The sequence below is a fragment of the Aulonocara stuartgranti genome (assembly GCF_965226115.1).
Source record: "Aulonocara stuartgranti genome assembly, chromosome: 5".
NCBI classification, from domain to species: Eukaryota; Metazoa; Chordata; class Actinopteri; order Cichliformes; family Cichlidae; genus Aulonocara; species Aulonocara stuartgranti.
Window position 1 is genome coordinate 26,362,592 of NC_138943.1, and position 23,345 is coordinate 26,385,936.

General features: G+C 42.7%; 1 protein-coding gene across 4 annotated transcripts in view; it reads left to right on the forward strand.

Annotated features, from left to right (window-relative positions):
* The window catches only part of plxna1b (plexin A1b), a 181,396-nt gene that overhangs the window by 16,186 nt on the left and 141,865 nt on the right, over positions 1-23,345 (forward strand). For all 4 annotated transcript variants that reach the window (XM_082534175.1, XM_082534177.1, XM_082534176.1 and 1 more), the window contains exon 2: positions 16,052-17,480. In XM_082534175.1, coding sequence (XP_082390301.1) covers positions 16,302-17,480 — 1,179 coding nt within the window. In that variant the 5' untranslated portion in view covers positions 16,052-16,301. The remainder of the gene's footprint in view (positions 1-16,051; positions 17,481-23,345) is intronic.

A 23,345-nucleotide genomic window follows, 5' to 3' on the forward strand; every position in this document is an offset into this window, starting at 1 on the left:
GTCTGTACTTAAACAACCACAGGAGACAAAAGGCACACTTAAACAGAGAATCTGTTATACTGCAGTTAAAAAGACTGGACTGCATAGCACTATAGACGCTGCACTCTCCCTGTCCATGTTCTCAAATACCTTCACCCTCCCTCTTCCTCATGTGTCCTGTCAAATTCATGATATGAAGTGACACAGAAGGTCTCATCTAAGCTGTGGATCAGACTGACATATTTCTCCCAGAGGACCCACCCCAGTACAAATGCATAGCTGGAATAACTTTGCCAGCCAGCTACCACAGCCACTGGCCTGCTAATCAAGACCATATGAGAGAGAGAGTAAAGAGCAGCTTAGCTTGGTGCAGGAAGCACACACAGCTGGAACCCCCCCTCCCCGTTTTACGCTCACTGCACTCGCATTCATATCTGTTCTTGGAGAATCTTAAGCCACAGCCCAGCATAACAATGACCCACATTAGTGGCATTGCTTCCTCTCAGGCAGGATCTGGGCCATGCAGAGCCATGCTTGCTGGATGAACACCTCAAGCATCGCCAGCAATCAACATTTATTCACACACAACCACCATAGTCCATACATTGATGGATGACTTTAAAATCCAATGTGAAGCGAGAGATTTGGTTGTGTGCTCAGCCAGCAGCTTGTAAAATAAATGCTCACAGCATGTAGCCCCAGTTGAGGCTTTTCAGGAATTCTGTCATTTGACAGTACGGCTTTTAAGAGTGTATTGGTGGTGGTCAAAGCAGTTGTGGTCACTCTACATAATCTGTCAATGTCTTTTACTTCATTTTTTTTTTTATCCCTTCTCCTCCTTTTTCAGTGAATCAGCTTACAGAGAAGCATCATGTTCCAGTGTAGTTGTTAAGCCCCATATGCAGCTGCACAATATCCCTTCTTTAGTGACAGACTGATTTGTGTGACTACCCAGTTATCAGATCAAAATAAAGACTGCTGGACTGAGATTTAAACCTCCTACATGCCCTTTGCAAATGCAACAAACCACTGACTAGTCCTCAAAACTACACAGCACCCAAAAGTTTGTGCTATTTTTTTTCTTTGCAGGGATAAATAACCACCTAAGTGAAAACTGTTATGGTTTTTGTTTGCGTACTCCTTGGTTCTTCAGGCAGGAATAATCTTGTTTTAACTCCCCCACCCCCCCAAAAGTAAGTTGTCTGTATTTTGAGTAAGATTTTGATTTGCATTTAAGATGCTAATGTAGCCTTTCGGGTGAGCAGAAATGGCTCGAGTGTGCCGGTACTTTGTTTTGTCCCAGTTATTCATTAGGCTTTAATAATTGCTGCCTTGTGCTTCATACAAACACAGCCTGGAGAATTACATTCACTCTGTTCCTCTCCTTGGAAAGGTCAGGGCATATGGTGAGACACCTCTCACACATTCACAGTTCATGCATCACTTCTCATAGAAAATGTGCTTTCTCGTGGACAGTTGAGCTGTAAACCTGACGTTTGTGTGTCTGTGTGTGAGTTTAAGGAATGCGTTGAAATTCAAATGAAGCATGGGGGGGTTGAGACTTGATATTCACACGGGAGAGAAGCGGGGATCTTCTGATGACTCTCTCCTCCTCTCTGCTTGGGTATTGTGGGTTGAGGTCATGAGCACCGCTCTGGTGGCAGGTTCTTGTCGTTGTGTAACCGTTAACCTTTCCCCCTTGTGAAATCGCATGAGTTTTAACAAGCTATAACACATCATACTAGCCATCCTTCAGCACATCAAGGAAAGGGTCCGCTGACCTGGAGAGGAAAGTGGATTGGAGTGTGGCGACGGAGACCGGCTTAGTGCTGAATCCCATTATCAAACAGTGTTTGTCAAATAGCGGGTCAAGGCCCACTTGTACCAAAGACAAATTAGGTTGTGGTTTAATTCCAGAGCTTTGAGGAGCTAATTTTGCCCTGTTTAAAGTCAAGAGAACAAGAGGTTGCTTGTATCAAGTCTTTTCAGACACTGGACTTGAGATAAAGCTTGATCTCAGCTGCTTTGCTGGAGAGAACAGATGGAAAAAAGCTGTTAATATTTAAAAAGCCTGTTGAAATGTAGCTTTATTTTGCTTTAGTGCCGTAGTCTCCAGGTCGAGTAGTGGATTGGTCGGTCGATATATGGTGGCAGTTATGCAGATTTGTTTTTCATTTTTCCTGATAGCAGTTGAAAAGTAGGTAAGATTTCAGTCTGTTAAATACAGCCCTACTTTGGCACTTTATTACTGCTAGCATGCCCATTTGTCCTTTCCTGCCATAAATTGTTGACACTAAAAGACTCCATGTCTGCACTCCATCCTTTTTGCATATATATTTTCCACTATGGCAAATATCCCAACATTTCTTGCTTCATTACCAGTGCCATCTACTTCACTTTGAAAAGGAGAGACCTAGCTTGCATAAATTCCCAAACAGTGTAGAATAACGGCAATCAAATAACGCCTCTGCCATATTTTCAGTCTGCTTTGAGTGGCTGAAATAAGTGCGGGATTGGAAAGTTATGACTGGCAGTTGGTCCCTGTGGGCCCATGGAACATGGCCGGTCATTTGCCTGGCCGGTACTGGTGTGATCTACTCGTACACAACAGCGAAGTGCCTGGCTGAGAATGCAGGAGAGGCGGTGGAGGAGTAGAGGCGGCATGGTATTTATTCAGTATGCAGGGTTGCAATATAAACAGAGGGGTGACTTAATTAGACTGTGGAAAATAACATTTAAACACATTCAAAGCCAGAGGGAGCTGAGGATTTCTCGTCTTCTGTGATTGTCCCCCCAATGAGGCTGCATCTATCATGTATTGTGGTATTCGAACCTGAGACTAAAATTGCCAATTTTATAATTTTCTCTTTAGGGAACACTGTGTGGGGATCTGTTAAGAGATGTTTTTTTCTCTTTTTTTTCTGAGAAGTGCGTGTGAAAGAGGCTTTAGACCTGTAGCATCCTGTCTTTCTACAAGTCACTGTCGCACCTTAGATTATTCATATCTAGCTCAGTGTTATGTTGAGCAAGACACTTATATATTTAGTCCCTCTTCTCTCCTGTCTTCCTTGCTCTCCTTGCCTCTTTGTCTCTAGCATTCCTCTCACTCATCACTCTTCCTCTCATCTTCCCCCGCTCCCACCAGTCTCTCCTTATCTCTTTTCCTCTGCGCTCAAATTTCTCTCTTTCCAACACATCTCCCTCTGTTTTTCTTTCTCTCCATCTCTGTTCTTATCCTCCTCCACACTTTCCTCCTCCTCTCCCCCATAGCACTACCTCGTCCTAGGTTCCGTTGCTATAACGATACTGACAAGCCCTTTGGACACAGTTTTGGCTTTCTGTCCCTCACCGGCCTTGCTGTCACTCACTGCATTTAGACACGGGAATGACAAATGTAAACTTAAAGACACACAAAGACTGTCGGACACCCACAAACTATGCACTCACACTCAGTTTACACTAGCAGCAGCTTTATTAGTTTAGCTGTCTGCCAAGTTGAAAGACAGTCTCTGTAATTTGACCTAATGAACGTGCGTTTGAGGTTGCTGTGTATATTGTCTTGTATTGAACCTCCCAGCCGCCCCCCCTTTCTCTGCCCTGGGACTGACATACAATGGCTGATGTTACTTGTCGTTCTGGACTGCCCGGTAGGTCCAGCTTTTCCATTTGGAATGACTCCAAGAAAAACCAGTCTTCTCTCATAATGCTCAGTTATGAAATGGAAATGTTGGAGTAAAGGCTGTAATTCCACTGAGACTGTAATGCTCAAAGTCTTAGCCTTGAGTATTAATATTTAATATATTTGCTTCCCCCTTAAGCTGAGAAAATTTGTTGTTAGATGTTTACATTGTTAGCATCAGAACAATGTGTGAAAATTAGGGTGAAATTTTCTTTATTAAGGAGAAGCTGCACACAGGTGGGTAAAAAGAAAAGAAATGTGTATATCTGTGTAGGCTGACTGGGTAATTTAGTTACGACGAATTTAATTATGGCGAGCTACTCTTATTTGAAACCTATACTCACCTATTGAAACACTTGATTAAAACTCTGAAAAAGCAAGTGGAATCCTTGTGAAAGTTCTAACGTGGAGTATTGTTTTGGAGTACTTAGTTGAAGTTGAAGTGGTGTTGGCTGTAGCTATGTGACAGTTACTCGGTTGCCCACAAGCTAAGGATAAAAATTCCCTTTTAGCTAAACATGCACAGACTGCTCTCCTCTTATCTCCCTCCATTCCTCCTCGTTCCACCTCGCTAACTCTCTGAAAAGGTATCGTCAACTTCTCTCATCTCACTCCACTATCTCTCCCGCGTTTCTTATTTCCATCACCACACCTTTTCACTTCCACCATTTTTTTCCCCTCTCGTCTCCAGATCTGGTGATTACACATTTTATTCACTCAGCCTCTTTTCTCCATCATTAGGTATTTGTTCATTCTCTTTTCCGACCCACTCTCTCATTCTTTTCACATAATTTTAGTTAGATGACATCATTAAATATGGTGCGATGGTTAAGTGAAGAAAGTGGAACTTCAAACATCTCATTACTGTACCTGCTGGAGTTCCTACTTCTGTTTGTATGCAAGCTATTAGTCACACATACCCACATGTACATATGCAAGCCTTCGTCTCTGTCTCTGTCGCCGCCTCTATAGTGAGGCAGTGATGCATGCAATGCTGTGTGTTGCGCTTCACCAGGAATACAACATGTGCTGATGATCAGTGACAAGACAGGAAATCGTCCGAGCTCACAGGCCTCCATCCAAACATGCTCAGTGTCTGCTGGTTTGAATAAAACTACGCTCCTGGGCTAAAAATGGCTGGGGTAGATGCTCTTCCTTTGTTTCAGCTCCACAATAGGGCAACGTACGATAATTAGCATTAACCTCACATGATTCAGATGTAGCGGTGCCAAACAAAATAAACGAGTTCCTGGACAAGACGCTGTCTTTGTGAATCCCGTTGCACGTCTTCCTCTGGGCTGTGATGAGTTTGACCAGTCACTCTTCATTTTCATGCAAAACTTTATGCTACCGTGAGGACTTCTTTCCAGATCGTATATTAATATGCAACAATTGTTTCCCCCTGCTGTTGAGGAATCAAATCTTCATCCCCCCAGGCTGAGATCTGCATTAACTCTGTTGCCTTGTGACCAATCACAGGACATAAATTGGCTGAACACCATGTGACACAAGCCACACGCCTGTCTTGAGGCATTAAGAGCAGAGAAATAGCCATGCGGTCACAGCCAACAATATGGTTACTAATAGTACTCAACAGTATATATCCGGAAACGGTATGGCTTTAATGGACAAAGATGGATAAGGATGCTGTCTTGAGTCAATACTGAACCAGTCCAGACACACTGTGTATGCTTGCTTGTCTGCTGCCATTAAGACAAAGCAGAGCCATCTATTTGTATAAACTTGAATGCGTTGGATGTCGTTATGGCTCAGTGGAGATGCAGAGCAGATGGTCAGTTTGCCTGTCTGTTTCAATAAAAACATATTGCAGGTGACGAGGCACCAGAAAAATCCACAGCTGATAAGATATGAGCTAGTTTGGACTTTTGTCAAGTCTTTGAAGCGCTAAGGTCATGTGTCAGTTTCTTTATGATGTAATCTCAAAACGGAAGATTACAAACGACTTTGGTTTTGACAGCTTTATCCAGATATGTACATTTTTTGTTATCATATCATGTAATCACCAAAAAACAAAGGTGCCACAGGTGTGATGAGGCAAAGGTGGATTAAATTAGTTTATAGGAGACGAGCAAAAGGCAGTGAGCTACGTTATCATGCTTATGAACAAATGAGTTTGTAGTTGATTAGCTGCTTTCCTTGTATTAGCTTGTGCTTACTGTGGAAAGTCCAAAAAGGGGAGGCTATTTTTATGACACCAGTAAAACAAAAGGAGACAGTGATTTTATTTTAATGCCTTTCTCCTTGAAGCGACTTCTCTTCTGCCGCTTACACCACTATCACCCGCTCTGTCCTCAGATCGTTAACAACAAGATTTATAGTGGTATGCATTTTTTTACAGCAATCAACACTCTGGCAAGTTTTTACAAAGGAGTTCAGCTCAGCCCTGCTCCAGCACTCAGTGTGTCAAAGGTCAGTCGAGCTCATAAAGAGAAGGTGTGAGGCAGAGAAATTGAAGAGAGTCGTTGCCATTGAGGACAGCATTGTTTGGTAATGGGCTGCTTTGGGCAGAGCAGTCTGCATTCTATTATGGTGACCTCAGCAGGCAGAAAATAAGCAGCGCCATGGAGGAATGTGCAGGCTTTGTTTTAAGAGGATCCCGTCTAAAGTCCAGACTCCATTGCGGTTTTGTTTTGTGAAAAGTGAAATACTGTTGTGGCTATATGCTATTCATTATCATTTCGTCAGTTTAGTACACTTATGTCCCATTTCACCCAGTTCGCTGACTGAACCGTTCCTTACCCGTGGTTTTATTACATCAGCACCTGCACATCCAGCCTAGAAAGCTGAAACACACTGCAAGTTGAGCATTTAAATTACAGGACTTGTGTTGTGTTTGGCCGTCATTATGAATTTTCTTTGAGCTCTGTGGCTATTCTGGTATAGGCCCCCTCGAAAAAAATCAACCAGAGATTTTTGTCAGCTGTCACTGGATATGGCTGATGAGCTTTAGTTGTTCACAGCTCGTTGTTCTTGATGCCACTGAGAGAAACGGATCACTCCATAAAATGACTACAGTGAACAATTAGCCATCTTTATTTTCGTCAGACATTTTCACATTGTACGTCAATGCAGGTATACCACATTGTTGGTGCGGAAGCTGTAATGCATGATTCACTGTATTAAAAATAACTTTATTGTTTGACAACTTGCCTGAGACAATCCAACTTTTGCCAACATGACCACGTGTGCTAATTAAAATGCAGTTGTACCTGACCAAATCAAGGTTTAGTGGCAAAACCTTAAGTGTATTATACTAAACGAGGGTGCGTGTTCTTTTGGCTATGACTTCAGTTTAATTCAAACCCTATGCTTTAAGCCATGAATGTTTAGGAAGGACTATAATTGTTTATGTTGTGAGGTAAAAGGTGAAAATATGTAGATGTACTAAATAAGTTAAAATATGTAAAAATCAAGTTGTCATTCCTAAGTGTGCAAACTTTGATTGCCAATTTTAATGTAAATTATAAAGTTTCCTGCCATGGCGGACATGGTGATATTGTGTAGCTTTTTGTTGATGATGAATTTATGTCATCTTCATTATTGTTGCTTTAAATCCATGTCAAACAGAAGCAGTATTAGGTTTATGCTTCAGACATAGCACAGGCTCAATGTGTGTTTGCTTTAGTGAGCTAGTGCTGAAATACTGTAGCCTCACTGTTACAGTTTCACTTTGACTCTTAGTAGGCACACTCTGGCCTGACCTACATAGTGCCTACCTCTCCCACCTTCGTTCTTCGTTCTCTCGTTCTTCACACACACACACACACACACACACACACACACACACACACACACACACACACACACACACACACACACACACACAAATAATGCAGGATTTGTCATGGAAATAAAGACCCAGTCGCACAAACACAGTCGAGAGATTAAGAGAAAACCGCTAATCTGTTGCTGCTGCATCAGTGTGGTTGTGTGTCTGTGTGCTGCTTTTTGAAATGTGGGCAGGTTTTTTGTGATGCTGGGTTCAGCAGTGTTTCATTCTATCTTTGCAGCTAGAATGAAGGCCTTTGTTTCTGAAAGGAATTTCACCCCTGAGAGAAGAAACGGGGAGGAGGAACTGGGTTTCCTTGCTTGTGTTTTGAAATTTGGTGTTAAAGCAATTTGTATTTTGGTAGTGCTCATCTAAAAAGCTGGTGAATAGGCCAGGCATGAGAACTGCATGAGGAAATAAAAGGAGAGAGGCTGAGGGATGATTGGATGAAGGAAACAGGGGTGGATACAAAGGAGGAGACAAACCCAGGCTGTCTGCTCTTCATATGTTATTGTAATGACAAGGGCTGCATATTTGGAAGGCAGCCTGAGGCACTCAACCCTGCGTTCAAGAGCCAATTCAGATACAAGGTTCATAAACCATTCAGAACCCAGAGATGGTGGCGTTCATCTACCAGCCATCTCAGACTGCTCACAAATTACTTATAAAGGCTGTTGCATGACAAATTACTGGTGAGAGTTGATATTTAAAGTGTGGTGAATCACCTTTCGTATAGATAATCATACACACAAATGAATGGTGTGTTTTTTGGGGGTTTTTTTTCTGGGTGAAGAGATGAATTCAACTTGGAATCTTGTGCAAATTCCCTCTGCATTACAGTTTAGCTGACGTGGTGTTACTAATCAGAATCAGTGGCTTCAGGAGCTCGCATAACAGTTTAGACTTTCAAGTGTAAGTTGTTCATAATCGAATCTCACTGAAGTTTGTTTCTTTAAAATGGTACGTGTGTGAAAGTATGTAACCACATAAGAAAACAACCGACATCTGAAATTTACCCGCCAATCACAACAGCCCAGGAAGTGCTTTTTTTTTTTTTAATTTATTTTTGATATATATATCATATGTCTATATACATGCATGTCCTGGTGAAGCTTTAAGGAACATTAAAATCAGCTTCTGTGCTTGTTTGAATGCTGTAAGCTAGGGGTGGGTGATATAAACGATATACGATAGAAACGATATAAATTTGGCCAACGATAGAGATTTTGACTATACTGCTCTATTGAGATAGCGCATGTTGATGATGTCATCAAGCTGCGCATGTTTTGGTCGAAAGCGTTACAGCGGCTACAACCATTATCATCTGCAAATTATGCCGGGCGACAGTCATAGCAAAGAGATGAAGCACTTTTGAAATATGGGGAAAGCCAAAAACTCCGCTTCACTTCCGTAACATTGATTCATTAATGTTGAAACTTCTCGCAGCTGTTCTATTCCCATGTTGTTGCAGTATATTAATTAACTCCGTTAAATTTAATAACTTCTGTTTTCATGGATGCCTGGTTGTTAAACTTAATTGTTACACCTGGTAAAGCAACAACGCTGATGATTTTATTAAAGATGAAAGAATTTAGACTGTTTTTAACTCTGTGTTCGTTTGACTTTGGGACCTGAAGAGGACGGAGTTTTGGACCCATATACTCCGCAAAGCTCCTCACTACGGCAGCCGTAATGCTCTGACAATCCATCAAAACATTTTTTAACAGATTTCTGCACGCCCAAATCGGTTCGAGGTCAGTAAGCACAACCAGAATTCATACATAAGGCACACTCGATTTTTGAGAAAATTAAAGGATTTTAAGTGTGCCTTATAGTGTGGAAAATACGTTATACAGAAGAAAATAATATATAGCGATATATATCGTTACCGCACGTGCTTCAAATTATATCACGATATGGATTTCAGGCCATATCGCCCAGTCCTTCTGTAAGCCAGCAATGAAGGCGGCTAAATTCAAGAAATTCAGTGGCTCACTGTCACTACTGTGCACAGGTGCGCACGCCCAGTCGTGACTAACGCACATGCAACCACATACTTGAATAACACTGTGTCCAAAGTAACGTATGCTGGTGTATAATCCCATTTACCTCTCAAAGTGTGTGTGTGTGTGTTTAATGTTGCAGCGTATGAGAAATGGAATAATTTGTTTGAAGTACTGCCCACAGTCTGTCTACTGTCTCAGAGTGGCAGCTGCCACATGCGCGCGCGCGCACACACACACACACACACACACACACACACACACACACACACACACACACACCTGTTATCCACAGCACATTGGGTGGCAGGGAAGCAGTTGTCCTTGTATTTACTGCCGCCTCAGACCTTCAGTGTTCGAGTAGATAGTCAGTTAGTTTCTGCCTTTGTCCTTGTGCAAGCTTCTTATTCAAGCCTAGGAAACAAATAGAGGAGTGGAGGAAAAATAAGACAGTGGTTCAGATTATGACAAATTAAGGATGTGAACAGAAAAAAGTGTTCATGTAATAATCTTTTTATGTTTCCAACAAATGTTGTGATTCTCATTGAAAAAGAGCTAATAAAACAGAACATTTTATAATCTTCAGTTTCTATTATTCCAGCTTGTAAAGCGTCTGCTATAAAGACTTTATTGTTGTCTAATATAAAAATATACTTTATTGTTGATTAATATAGAGCTAATGAAGGGTCATTGTTGTCTGTCTTTTCCTCCTCTGTTACGTTTAACTCCTTCGTGTTGAGGGCAGCCACTAGATGGGTCCAGATTTTATTAGTCCAGCCATGTTGATGGAATGAGTGTCAGTGGAGCAAGGTGTTTTAAATACAGGGGGCTCAATTTGTTCCACACCCTGACTTATGCTTTACACACATGCACACACTTGTCAATTCTGTACGATGAAACGAGGCATTCGTTTTGGCAGGCCACCTGCCACATAGAGAGGGAGAGAGAAGGGGCACAGACACTTGTCCCCTGAAACTGATTTACGTTGGCACTAAAACAGAACTCGTAAGGGCTTTTTATGCGCCCGAAGGCTTTCCAGTCGGCTTGTTCTTGCAGCCAACGCAGGAAGGAAATGATACAAGATACCATAATATACAATACTGCTTTATTGTCCGACCTCTAGAAAATTGGTCTTACCTCCTCTGCAATCTGTCTTGGCTTGAGTATGATATAAAGACATTTTTTGGGGGCACTTGAAAAGTGCTGGCTCATTTTTTTTCCCATCCCAGTGTCCTTACCTATCACCAAATGTCTTTTTTCATTTTGTCACAACACAATATGGAATATTCTATCTTCAAGGGGTGTTTCTGAATGTATTGCCCTCAAGACCTCATATTCCCCTATTAATACCTATTCTGCTGTCGTTCAGCTGGAAAGAAGAGGGCCTTGGCAAAACAAATTTCTATATACAGTGACAGATGGGTTTGGATATTTTTATTTTCATTTTTGTAATATAATATTCTCATAATCCCCAGTGGAGGAATGATTGATTTGTTAGAGTGAGATTTGAGTTTGTGGTGTGTTAAGAGGACTCTTTAAGCTTCAGTGTGGTTTAGATTGGTAGGCTGACCCCCTCCTGTCCCTCTCAGCACCTCAGACAGTATCTGATCCGGGACAGATTACACAATATGTTACACTGGTGGCAAAAACGAGCTGCAGCTGACTAACATACCTACCTGCAGCAGATGTGTGTTTGATAGGGTGAATGTTAGAGTGTGTATTTGTTTCAAGAGCAAGCACATCCTCTCCTCTAACTTTTTAAAGTCAGACTTTTTGGGTGTTTCTGTTTGTCTCAGGGAGCGTTTCTGTCCAGAGACTGCCGCCCATTCCCCCGTCAATCTGTCTGTCGCTGCGTCGGGGGATGGTAATCCATTCTCCCCATATGCAGATACTGGCGGTGAGATTAGGCAGACCCTGAGAGAGGATTAAGGCTTCAGGGCTTGGCTGCCCCTTCTATCTTACCTCCTCTCTAACCATACAACCCCCCCGTAATACCACCCCTCCACCCACTTTGCTCTTCAATCCCTCTTCCACTCCTCACCCTTCTCTCTTTTGTCCCCTGGGCAAATATCCAATCTAGAGAGTGTACTAGCTGTGAAGAGGTGGAAGGGAGATTCAGATAAAAACCCATTTAATTTCTGCACATTTGTGTCATGATTTGCACTTAAAATATTGGATCGTTCTTTGTGTTCTGTGGCTGTATTTAAACGAAGTTATATCTTGGCATATATGCCTTTATTTGATAGTAATACTGGAGCCAGATGGGAAATGTGGGGGTGATAGAGGAACTTGAGTTCAACAAAAGTCAGGCCAGGTTGAGAGTTAAACATGGACGGTGCAGTTATGTACAACAGGGATGGTTTTGGTTTTTTATTTTTTTATTTTTTTTTTTGTGTACCTACAGATAAAATTGTAGTTTTTCCTGCTGCACCACCTTGTTTTCAGCCACCTGTGTTTACGCTGTGATTGGTCTACAGTAACTGACTTTGTGCACGAGTCTTGAGAATTTGCAATAATTTTTAGAGCTTTGCATTTTATTTGCTCACACGCATTTCCGGCCTTACTTATAATTTCCTGGCTTCTTAAATCCTCGATTATACCCACTTCCTCTTCGTCTGGTCCCAGACTTGACCCATATGTTGTGACAAGCCACAGAGGGCAAAAAATATGTCTGAATGCTGCTCTTCTTTCTTCTCTCACCACCTTCTCTTCCTCTCTCCCCCCTCCATTGTAGAGTGCTGTAATTGATATGCCACTGGCAATAAATCAGCACAAAGTTACGCTCTGAGCGGCGACCATTATCTGAACGGACAGGTTTAGTTGCTTTGGAGAAGAAGGTGAGAGAGCAAGTTATACAGTTTAGCTCACAAGAGTCACCTGCCGCTTCACCAGCATTTGGGATTACCTCTCCACCTTTGCCTCTTTAAAATGGGGGTCCTTGCTTTATAATCTTTTTGTTTTTCTTCCCCTCAGTCCTATTTCCAGTGCCCATAGGGATGCAGTACAGGCCTGTCGATTGATAGGACATTTCAATATCAAATCCAATAAACTCTGTCCCTTACAGCCAGCCGTCTTTAATGCTTTTCCCTGATGTGATAACACCTTCCCTGCCCCCGATATGGTGACTGCCCATTCCCAAAGCCACAGACGTGCTCCACACCAAAATGATTGACATGTTTTTCCTTGATGGTTCCAGATATGGCTCCCGACCTTCTCCCAGCACTCTTCCGCCCATTTCAGTTTAGCTCTGGAGGAAATTGAAATTGATGAGGGTTTGGAAGAATAAATAGAGAGGGGAAAAAAACTGAGAAATTTGAAGGGGCGTGGGGGCATGTGTGAGAAGTTGAGCGAATAACTCAACAGTTGGGCGTGTCTGCCCTGACAGTAAAGAGAGGAACTAAAGGTGTCTATAAGTAGACGGAGGCCTTCACGCCATGATGTCTTTTCACTAACCTGTAGTTGTTGATGTGTTTTGTGATGTCATTGTCTTATTGCCCTGATAGATAACAAGCAGCAGCAGACCCTAGATGCAATTTGTTGTGTGATTCACACTCTCCTACATCAAGCTGTGGCTGGTCTAAATGAAGAGGAATTACTGCAGGGACACTTTTTTTTTTTTTTTCCCCCCCCCAGCTTCCCTCTCGTTCTCTATCAGCCACTCTCATTTGCTCGTTCGCCCAGTCTGCCCCATTGTGTCTTTGCCTCACTTGGAAATGACAAAGGAAAATGAGGCAGCCGGCTTCCCTATGCGCTGCCACGCTTTAAATTGACATCTGCTCTCATCGTACGGCGCGACTGTACCGTTGAGCAAGAAATTAGTTTTTTTTATAGGCTGGCTCGTCACTTTATTGCGGCTGCTTATGTCGAAGAGGCTGCGATCCGCGTCGAGCCGTTTTAATCTCACAGAGTGGAAAGTGGGGATATATCTGATAACTGCAGCTCAGGCCCTCCTCTCTGCAGTTTCCTTGCCGAGGTGCCTCGACCCACAGGGCTCCCTGGTGTTTGATTCTCGCGAAGGTAGATTAAAATGCAGCAGAAGTGCACCTTTTTGATTGGCTCCTGACTCACTCTCCTTCTTTTTGCCCATACAGTATCCTCTTCGCTCTCTCTCTGTCACGTTCTCTCTTTTTCTCTTTCTCTCCTTGTCCCCCCCCTTCCTATACATTTGTCTTTTCCTGGGCTTTTCATTTGTAGAAAATTGGATGACACCACCTCTCCCTGAACCTGGCTAGCTTTGTGTCAGTTGAGCTATCGTTTGCTATTCCATGAACATCACCACTACTATTTCTCTTCTCTCCTGCTTTCCCTCATTCTCTTTTTTTTCTTTCTCACACACAGTTTGCAGCACCAGTGACTAAAATTTATGAGCAATTCAATGACTACTCTTACTGAGGTGTTTAATTCTTTCAAGATTCGTAAGAGTGCATTTTTTTCCCTCAGAGGGGTTTACACACCTATAATCTGTCACTCATACCTGCCTTTCTCAAGGATGGAAATATCGAAAAAAGGAACAAGCTGACAGTCATCTCTCTCAGCCTGGCAGGCAGAGCTCCCTGCCCTGTATATCCACACTAATAAGTAAAAAGAACTACAGCTTTTGCTACACAATCAAGAGCAATCACGTAAATTCAGATGTTTTAGCACCACGATAATGGAGACTTTCTCAGGTGCTGCTAAGCCAGTTTTGGTTTTTAAAAAAATCCAGGTTGTGTATCAGAAACAGTCTTGTGGTATCAAAGGTTCAGCTGTTTGTGCCTAATTAGGGGCAAAAATAAGCTTAATAGTAAGCTATTACAAGTGGACTGGCGCATATGTGCTGCTTCAGTGCTCTTTACTACCAGCCACATTCCTACACTCTGGTGAGAACCTGAGACCAGAATTTTCTTCTTCATACCTCCATCTGCCTCCTCGTTTGATTCGTCATCTGTTTCATGTTTTTGCCTCATCCCCCTATCCCCATCTTTTAACCCTGCTTGTCTCACTGTAGTGTCTCATCTTTTCCGATTTGGTATGGTCATAAAACACCTTTGGCACAGACGCTTTGATAGTCAAGGTGAAACTGAAGCGTGGGATCCCTGGGAGAGTTGTCTCCTGTTTTACATAATCAGCATTTACAGAAGAACTAATGTCCTGGTGCTGCAGGAACATGATTGGCCTGTCAGCCGCCAGCACGCGCCCAGCAAACACCGCTCCTCATCACTGTATTGTCATTGTAGGACACCCAAAAGAGCATGCCCTCTCCATTTTTGACTCCTCTCCTTCTCCTCCTCCTTGTCCTTTACCTATAAAAATTCCATCCCTATAAATGATCTCACTCCCTCCTTTTTAATGTCTGTTCTCTGTTGAGTGTGCATATAGCACATTGCATTCTGGGATTCATTATATGTGTGCATTATGAAATGAAATAAATGCCAGAATTGGCTGGCTTGAGGGAGCAGTGATGAAGGAAGCAGTGTGTAAAAGAAAAATACAAACATTGACTGTGCTGTGACTTTGTAGGCATATTGCCACATGTACTGGTGATAAAATGAGTATATCATGAACACTAGATACAATTTTGAAATTGAATCACATACTAAAATGTTCAAGTATTCATTAACCAGATGCAATTTTCACCGTGGTCTTCAACTTAGCCTCATCTTGAAAGGATGAACTCTAGCCCTCGGTGTTGTATGTATATGTGGTATATGTATGTAGATGTATTGCGTTGAGAAGTTGAGCTTTTGGCGGGGGGGAAAAGAAATCTTGTTCTGCAGTCTTCAGTGGGACTCATACATCTTTCTGAAATTGGTTCTAATTACATTGTAGGGTAAATGAATAACATGCATGTTTTAAGGGTCCTCGCTGTGATTGCTGCCTGACCGGGGCACGGTTGGCTCTGGAGGAGTGTTGGAATGCAGTGGATCGGGCCCTTTATAAGCAATCAGTGAATGCTTGCAAGAATTTTCCTGTACGTGCAGCATATGTATCAGCCAATGGTTTTCATAGTGCCCTATGGCTATGTTATATTTATCCTGATATCTAAGGGATATATACTGCAATCATAGCTCTTTCGGAGGAAGCAGAGTTGTGGTTGCCTGCTGTGCTTCCATGAAAGCCTGGTGCTTGTTTACAGTTGTCAGAAGTGCAGGTATAGTTACAATCAGACTGGGTTGAAACTGGGGAGAGCATGACAGTAAAGCCTTCAAGCAGTCCTGGCTATAAATTGCTTGCTGTCAATGTAACAGTGCCCACTGGCCCTTTTTCAAGAGCACACCTCCTCCGAAGCCACCACAGTAACACTGAAAGATATGAAATATTAAGGAGTTCAATGCTGTGAGTCTATAACTCATTCACAGGCTTATATTATGTGTACAGAGCCTTTAATAGTTGGCCTATGCTTTCCCTGCATCTTCACTCATAATTAAATGCAGACACACATTTGCCTTCCAGACTTGATTTGATATCATTTATTTATAACTAGGGCAAATGTCAGCTTGGCTTTTTTTTTCCTTCTAATTTTGGATGTGCAATTTGTGGGCCTTACTGCCTCCTTGATGCATAATCAATAAGAAATTTTCCTTGAGCACTCAAGGTGTTTTTTCTCTTTTTACCTTCCAGGGCTCCCACATCGTGGCTCTGTGGATGTTCCTGGTGACTGCTCACAACGCTGAGAACAGGACAGCGGATCAATAGGAGTTTTGCTTCCTCTTCTCTGATCCTTCTCTCTCTCCCTCCCTCTTAATCTTTGACAGTAGAACCGAAACTATCAAAAAAAAAATAATCCTGACTCGGGATTTGGAACCACAGCTTGCGCTCTCTTTCTCCTTCCCTACCCCCCTCCCAAGCCTTGCTTGTGCACATACCAAATATGTGTCACCTAGCTCGGTCAGTGGCCTCCTCTGGCCAGGGGAACTTTCTCCTCATAGGGCTTTTAGTCATCATGAGCTCATACTTGTCTGGAGGCCAGCCCCCGCCCTTCAAAAGATTCATCCCAGCTGATTGTTCGCTCACACATCTGGCTATTCATAACAAAACTGGAGAAGTCTATGTGGGAGCTGTTAACCGGATTTTCAAGCTTTCCAGAAACCTGACCAATCTGCGCAGCCACATGACTGGCCCAGTGGTGGACAATGAGAAGTGCTACCCACCTCCCAGTGTCCAGTCTTGCAATCATGAGCTGGCCCAAACCCCGAATGTGAACAAGCTTCTTCTTATAGACTATGCACAAAACCGACTTATCGCCTGTGGCAGCACCTCACAGGGTATCTGTCAGTTCCTGCGTCTGGATGACCTCTTTAAGCTTGGTGAGCCCCACCACCGCAAGGAGCATTACCTCTCGAGTGTGGCAGAGTCGGGTACCATGTCAGGAGTCATCATAAGCTCCCCTCAAAGTCCTACCAGCAAGCTTTTTATCGGAACTCCCATCGACGGCAAGTCTGAGTACTTCCCCACCTTGTCCAGCCGAAAACTGATGGAGAATGAAGAAAATGCTGACATGTTCAGTTTCGTCTATCAGGATGAGTTTGTCTCTTCTCAGCTGAAGATCCCCTCGGACACTTTATCCAAGTTCCCTGCTTTTGACATCTATTATGTTTACAGCTTCAGCAGTGAGCAGTTTGTCTATTATCTAACAATGCAGTTGGATACTCAACTGACTTCACCTGATGCCAGCGGGGAGCAGTTCTTCACCTCCAAAATTGTGCGTCTCTGCATGGATGATCCAAAGTTTTACTCTTACGTTGAGTTCCCCATTGGCTGCACTAAAGATGGGGTGGAGTACCGCCTGGTGCAGGACGCCTTCTTGGCTCGACCGGGCCGGCAGCTGGCCAACTCTCTTGGGATTTCCGAAAATGAAGACATCCTTTTCACAGTATTCTCTCAGGGTCAGAAGAATCGCGCCAAACCACCCAAAGAGTCAGCATTGTGCCTGTTCACCCTTAGGAAGATAAAAAAAAAGATCAAAGAGAGGATCCAGTCCTGCTACAGGGGAGATGGAAAACTCTCCCTACCCTGGCTGCTTAACAAGGAGCTCGCCTGTATCAACTCGGTAAGCTCAAATCTTTTTAGTTACTCCTGCTTTTAGTTAGTAGTAAGCGATTTTGTAAGTTTCATTTTTTGTCACAACACACATATGTTTGTACTTGTGTACTATAAGACTTCCTTGCTTGGATACAACCTCTTCTTATGAATTTGTAATAAAAGAACTATTAGAGCATATGCTTTTCATTCAGACAAAACACATTTTAATGCCACTAGTTGAATGCAGACTACCTGTGCTACATCACCAATGTAGACTGCTGCTATATGCCTGCACTTAGACTATTTCATACTTTATGCCATTTATAATTTCTTTCTCCTGCTGCCTTTCTTTTCACTTCTCTATGCATTTTTCTTTACTCCACAACATCTTGGTGCTTTGATTTAACCAGACAGGGGACATCATTAGCCCAGTCCCCTGGATTTGTGAAATGTCACTCAGGAGGAGCCCTCACGCTCTCACACACATACACACAGTATTGTTCGGTGCACTGCAGTGTGAGATCCTGTGGGATAGCATGAGTTAGACTTGGTTTTTACTTACTGATCCACAGTGCATGACCCTGCATGTATTACAGCCAACACACTCCAAATAGACAGACATAGCCTGGCTTTCTTCATTGTGAACATGTGTACCTGCTAACATCCTTTGTATTTTCTGAAAATATTCATGGATCTTTTCACCATTTCCCCTTTACCCCAAACTTTTGCCCAAATTGTGTTTGTTTTTTTTGTGTTTTTTTTGGGGGGGGTGTCTCTGTCTTAGCTGACCACCTGTCTCAGCGTCCACATCTTACATCCTATGTCTGCTTTAAAAGCACCCATGCATTTCCTCCACCTTGCTCTTTCTTAAGATAGCTTAATTAAAGGACCCGTTTTAAAGCTTTTTTCTTTAAATGTCAGTGAACACCACTTTAGCGGCAGGTGTCTTCCATTCACACAACCACACACACACACACAAACCATTCACCCTGTGTTGCGTCTAATGGAGTGGGATAGTTGGTAAGAACAGCACTCTTTCTCTTTGTAGGTCTTCATTAGCTTGAGTGCGCAGGAATGTTTTGTGTGGTAGTATAAGTGATGTGAATGACCCAGCCAAGTCCTCTTTTACCACCTTCTGTAGATGTATTCTTTTTCCTGTTCAGTGGCTGTCTTCATTCTTTACGGTTCTTTTCATTCTTAGGGCCCATCACACTGACAATAGCTCTAGGGCCAAAAAAGCAGCCTATCTCATTTATTTCAATTAGACCTTTGCACTGGTACTGCAGGAGCTACTGGTGCAGAGTGCTGCAAAGAGTTTGACTTTACCATTTATGGGGTGCAGTGCATCTGGTAACTCACTGTGAAGCCCAGTCAAATACTATATGTGCAAGTTTGCGTTACCAGGTAGATAACTTTGTTGCATTGTGCTGATAAGCTTAATGCTGTCATGATAACTCCTACCCAACCTCGGCAGAGTCTAAACTGCTGTAGATTGTTGGCTTTGACTTCAAAATAGATTTCCTGCCTAACACAGTTTTACCAAGACCGCTTCCCTTGTTACATCAGGAGCACAGGTGTGTCCAATAACATTAATTATGGTTTTCATTTAAGTGTCCCAATAAATCATACTGGGAAGCCAGTGTACACCATATCAAGGCTCTATTTTAATGGAATGCAGCTGTTATTAATCAGTTGCACCTACGCATTTCCTGCTATGACACAATAGTGCTGTTGACAGTTTGAAACTGTCTCCCCCCCCCCTTTTTTTCTCCATTTTGCAATTTGTATTGATTTTTTTTTTCCTCTCAAAGAACATCCCACCAAGGATTCTTCAGACCTAATATTGCTACAATCTTCACTTTAATGCCAGCGATTCCTTCATCAAATCACACATTCATGCTCTGTTAATAACACTGTTCCTGCCCCTTCTCTTTGCTTCCCACACCGTTTCTGTTGCAGCCATTGTTACAGGAGCTTTGGTAATCTTACATCTGCCGTTAATTTATCATCTCAAAAACTGTTGTCCCTTACAAGTTGTCATCAGTGATGATGATGATGATGATGATGTAATAGCTTCACAGATAAGCCGACCCACTGACCCTGTGGCAGCAGCAAAGCATGAGAGGTTAGACCCAGGTTAATGATGTAGGCGAAGTTTCCCCTAAGCACTGACCTTGTGTCAGCTGCCCACCACTGACCTTAACCGCCACCAGTGACCTGACCAATCTCAAATCTGAGACTATTTTTTTCAGCCTTGAAGCTAGAGCATTGCATAAATGATTAAACATGACAAGCACAGAACTCAGTTAGACAGAATAATAATAACAGATGATTTGTATGTACTTAAATGCCTCAGATGTCACAGTGGTGCAGTGTTTAGGCCTGTTGTTAGGAGTAGGGTTTGAACCTTTTGGGGGCCTTAATGTGAAGTTTAAAGGCCTGTGTGGGCTACTCGAAAGGCTTCTTCACACAGTCTAAAGACATAATTGGCTATAGGTTAGGAGTGTGAGAAACATAGTTTAAAGTGCACAGAAGACAGTGCTGCATGAATTAATGAATAGCTCATTATTTAAAGCATTTGAATGGTCCGTAACACTTGAAAAATGATAAATGCTAACCAGTGAAACTCAATACATTCACGTAGGACACAGACCTTCAAAGTAAAACAGGAAATGTAACATAGACGCAGACTTGACTAGGGGAGACGGAGCAACTAAGAAACACAGAGAACGATAACAGGGAGACACAGAGGGCGGCTAAGTAAATACTCAGAAAACTAAAGAGAATACAAGAAAGCCAAACTAAGACACTAGACTAAAGAATTAACTGGGACCCGGCGGCGACGGGGAAACAGTCCTGGGGGCTGACCGTACGGGCGGCAGTGACGTCCAGCTGGTGGCCCGGAAAGTGGCCGGCGATTCCAAGGTGCAGAACGTGGCTTGGGTGGCGGTGTGGCAGCCGCAGGACCAGGTGAGGTCGACGCAGAAGCAGAGGAGGCTGCTTCAGGCGAAGCTGAAACTGGACCAGGCGAGGCTGAAGCTGACCCAGGACCGTGACAATTATAATGTTTGTGCAAGTGCAGTTTGTTTTCTGCTACTATCAGAATGATATGTGTACATGCACAAGTCAGTGCAGTGTGTATAGTTCAATCAGGGGCAAAAATCTCTGTATGTTTGTGCAGTTGGTTAGTAATTAAAACACAGGCATGCAGAATTAGGTGATTAACACTTTTAAATTGTCAATCTCTCACTCTACATATCCACACACATTCTCGTAAGATACTGAAGTTTGGTACTGAGCCCCACCCTGAATTTCAGCTGCTTCAGGAATTCGAATGCAGTCTGTGTAGTGTGGGAAATGCTCAGTGATGTGGGTGTGAAGGGTGAATGCGTTTAGGCTGACCCTTCCATAGAGTAGTTTAGAGGGCAAAGCGTGGTTGATGGTGGGGTGTGCGGTATGCCTGGACAGCTGTTGGCCACACAGCCGTAATGCATGACCAGACGCTGTGTGAAATTTTCAGATTTGTGCTGGATCGTAATTTCTTGCCTTCGGCCATCATTAAGATGATATGTTTATAGTCACAGTGAGATAGCTGTTTTCTGTAAACATAAATGTTTGAGCGTATTAGAAGCAGCTCTGTGATAAAAGATTTGTGTGTGCGTGCAAGAGTAAGATTGTTTATGCGCCTGTGTTTTGTCCCTGAGCTTTATTATTGAACCCCTGACCTTCTCCCTAGTTTGAGAGTGGATCAATACAAACCATTTCCACAGGAGGAGAGTGAGATGGAGAGAGAGAGTTGCTAAGTTAGGGTTGAGAGGGAGATGACTACAAAAATAGGAAAGATAAAAAGTGTAGTCAGAAGAGAGGAGAAACAGGAGAGAGGCACAGTATAGAAGTGAGTGCAAGGAGGGGTGAGTGAGTTGTGGGAATTAGACGAGAGAGAGGGGCAGCAGGAACAAGAGATGGATGAGAGAGAGAGGGAAAGAAAGGTGCTAGACGTGGGCGGCGTTAAAAATGAAAGAACACGAGGGAGTCTGATCCAGAGGAAGAGTTGGATGCCAAAGCAACATACAGGAGAGAGTATAGGAAGTTAAGAACGGTGCTAAGAAGATGAAAAAGACAGCAAAATAGCAAAGTGAGCCAAGGTAGAGACTTGAAGGGAGTGAAAACCGGAGTGAAAAGCATTCGTATACCTTTTCCAAAATTCAGGAACATTTACAAAGTCTGTTTTGTTTACAAATGTATTATATCCAGGCAGTAGTTCAGATGTGTGATTTTGGGTCTTTACGTGTACACCAATTGAATTGTTAAAAGCAAAACCCAATGAATGAGCTACAGGCAAGATGAAAAATGACGCTGTGCTCTTTCTTTTTTTCTTTTTTTTTTCTTTTTGAAGATGAGGACTTTGATGTTGAGCCATGTTTTGCGTTGCAATCATGGCTGACTAACTTGTAGGTGTAACTTGTAGCCGCCTAAATATGACACATGTGTGAAAGGCAGGGACAAAAAGAGAATATTATCAGAGAATGGATTAAAAAGACAAAATGGTATGTAGAGCTGGTAAGGAAGGACGAGGAACAATCAAGGAGAGAGCAGCAAGCCTTTTACAGCCAGCATGCTCGAAGGAGAGGCAGTGAATCACCGACAGAGAGAAGAGAAGGGTGAGAGGAAGAGTGATAGCCCCAGAAATCTTTTCACCGCCACTGCCAAGAACAGCTTGAGAAAAGAGTAGATGACTGAAAGAGGGGAGAAAGATGGAAGGAAGAGAGGAGAGTGTGATTGAATGCTGGCTGCTGCACAAATAATATCGGTGTCCGTCACCTGGGCACTGCACTGTCCTCTTCAGCGGCACACATTTCTGTCATGTCAACTCTGTGTGTGTTGTGGCACATCTGTCCATGTGTATGTCTAGTAGGTGGTGCTATACAATGAGGACAGAGGAGCACAAGAAGACTCTTGGTATGTGAAATATTACAGAAATTAAAGAGGTGCACTTTAGGTAGAGGAAGTTGGGGAGCCTTGTTGCTCGGAGGTCACTTTGCAGAATTGTTTTCTTACTCACTGAATTTGTCTTATCTGATGGTCACTTCCAGCTGTTTTCTCTGCAGTAAGCAAAACGGAAAACTAGCAAGCACTGACCTTATTTTATTTTTATTTTTTTAAGTGCTCTGAAATGTAGTTGGAGAAAGTCGTAGGAAAGTTGTGGACTTAACATCAAGACAGTGGAGGGAAGCATGGCCATATTAAGTTAGAAAATCTCCATCTGAATCCTTTTAGCACACTACACAGCAATCCACAATGGAGATGCCCTGTAGCGGTCTCCAGGGTTTGTATTGGAGCTGTTCAAGGCAGTTTCTAATTGGCCGTCATAGCAGATATTTATATGGAATCTAAACCATGCTGGTCATGTGGTCTGGGAACAGCATTAGCTACAATGACTCTTTGTGTCTGTTTAATGCCATTAATGTTTTACAGACCAGTGCAAACAGATGCATATTGTACACAAGATTGTCTTGTGTATAATATTGTTTTGGTAGGCCTTTTATATTCTGCTATTAGTCACACTTGGAACTGTACAGTATTGCAAGAAAAGGTGAACCCTTTGAAATGAACAAATTTTGCACTGGTTATTCACCGAGCCAAGTCACAATAATGGACTCACACAAACTAACTGAATTAAAAACAAAACAGAAAAACCCATACATATGGTTGTGCTTTTCATGTGTATGCGCCACACATTATTTAGTAAAAACCTGCAGTGTTTAATTTGGGATCGATTTAGGGCTGCAGTGAGGACAAAGTACTTAACAACCAAATACTTCTGTTGGAATTTTGAGTAACAATAGGGGAGAAAACCATCCTGCTACCACCCTTGTGCTCATTGGCTTTGGAA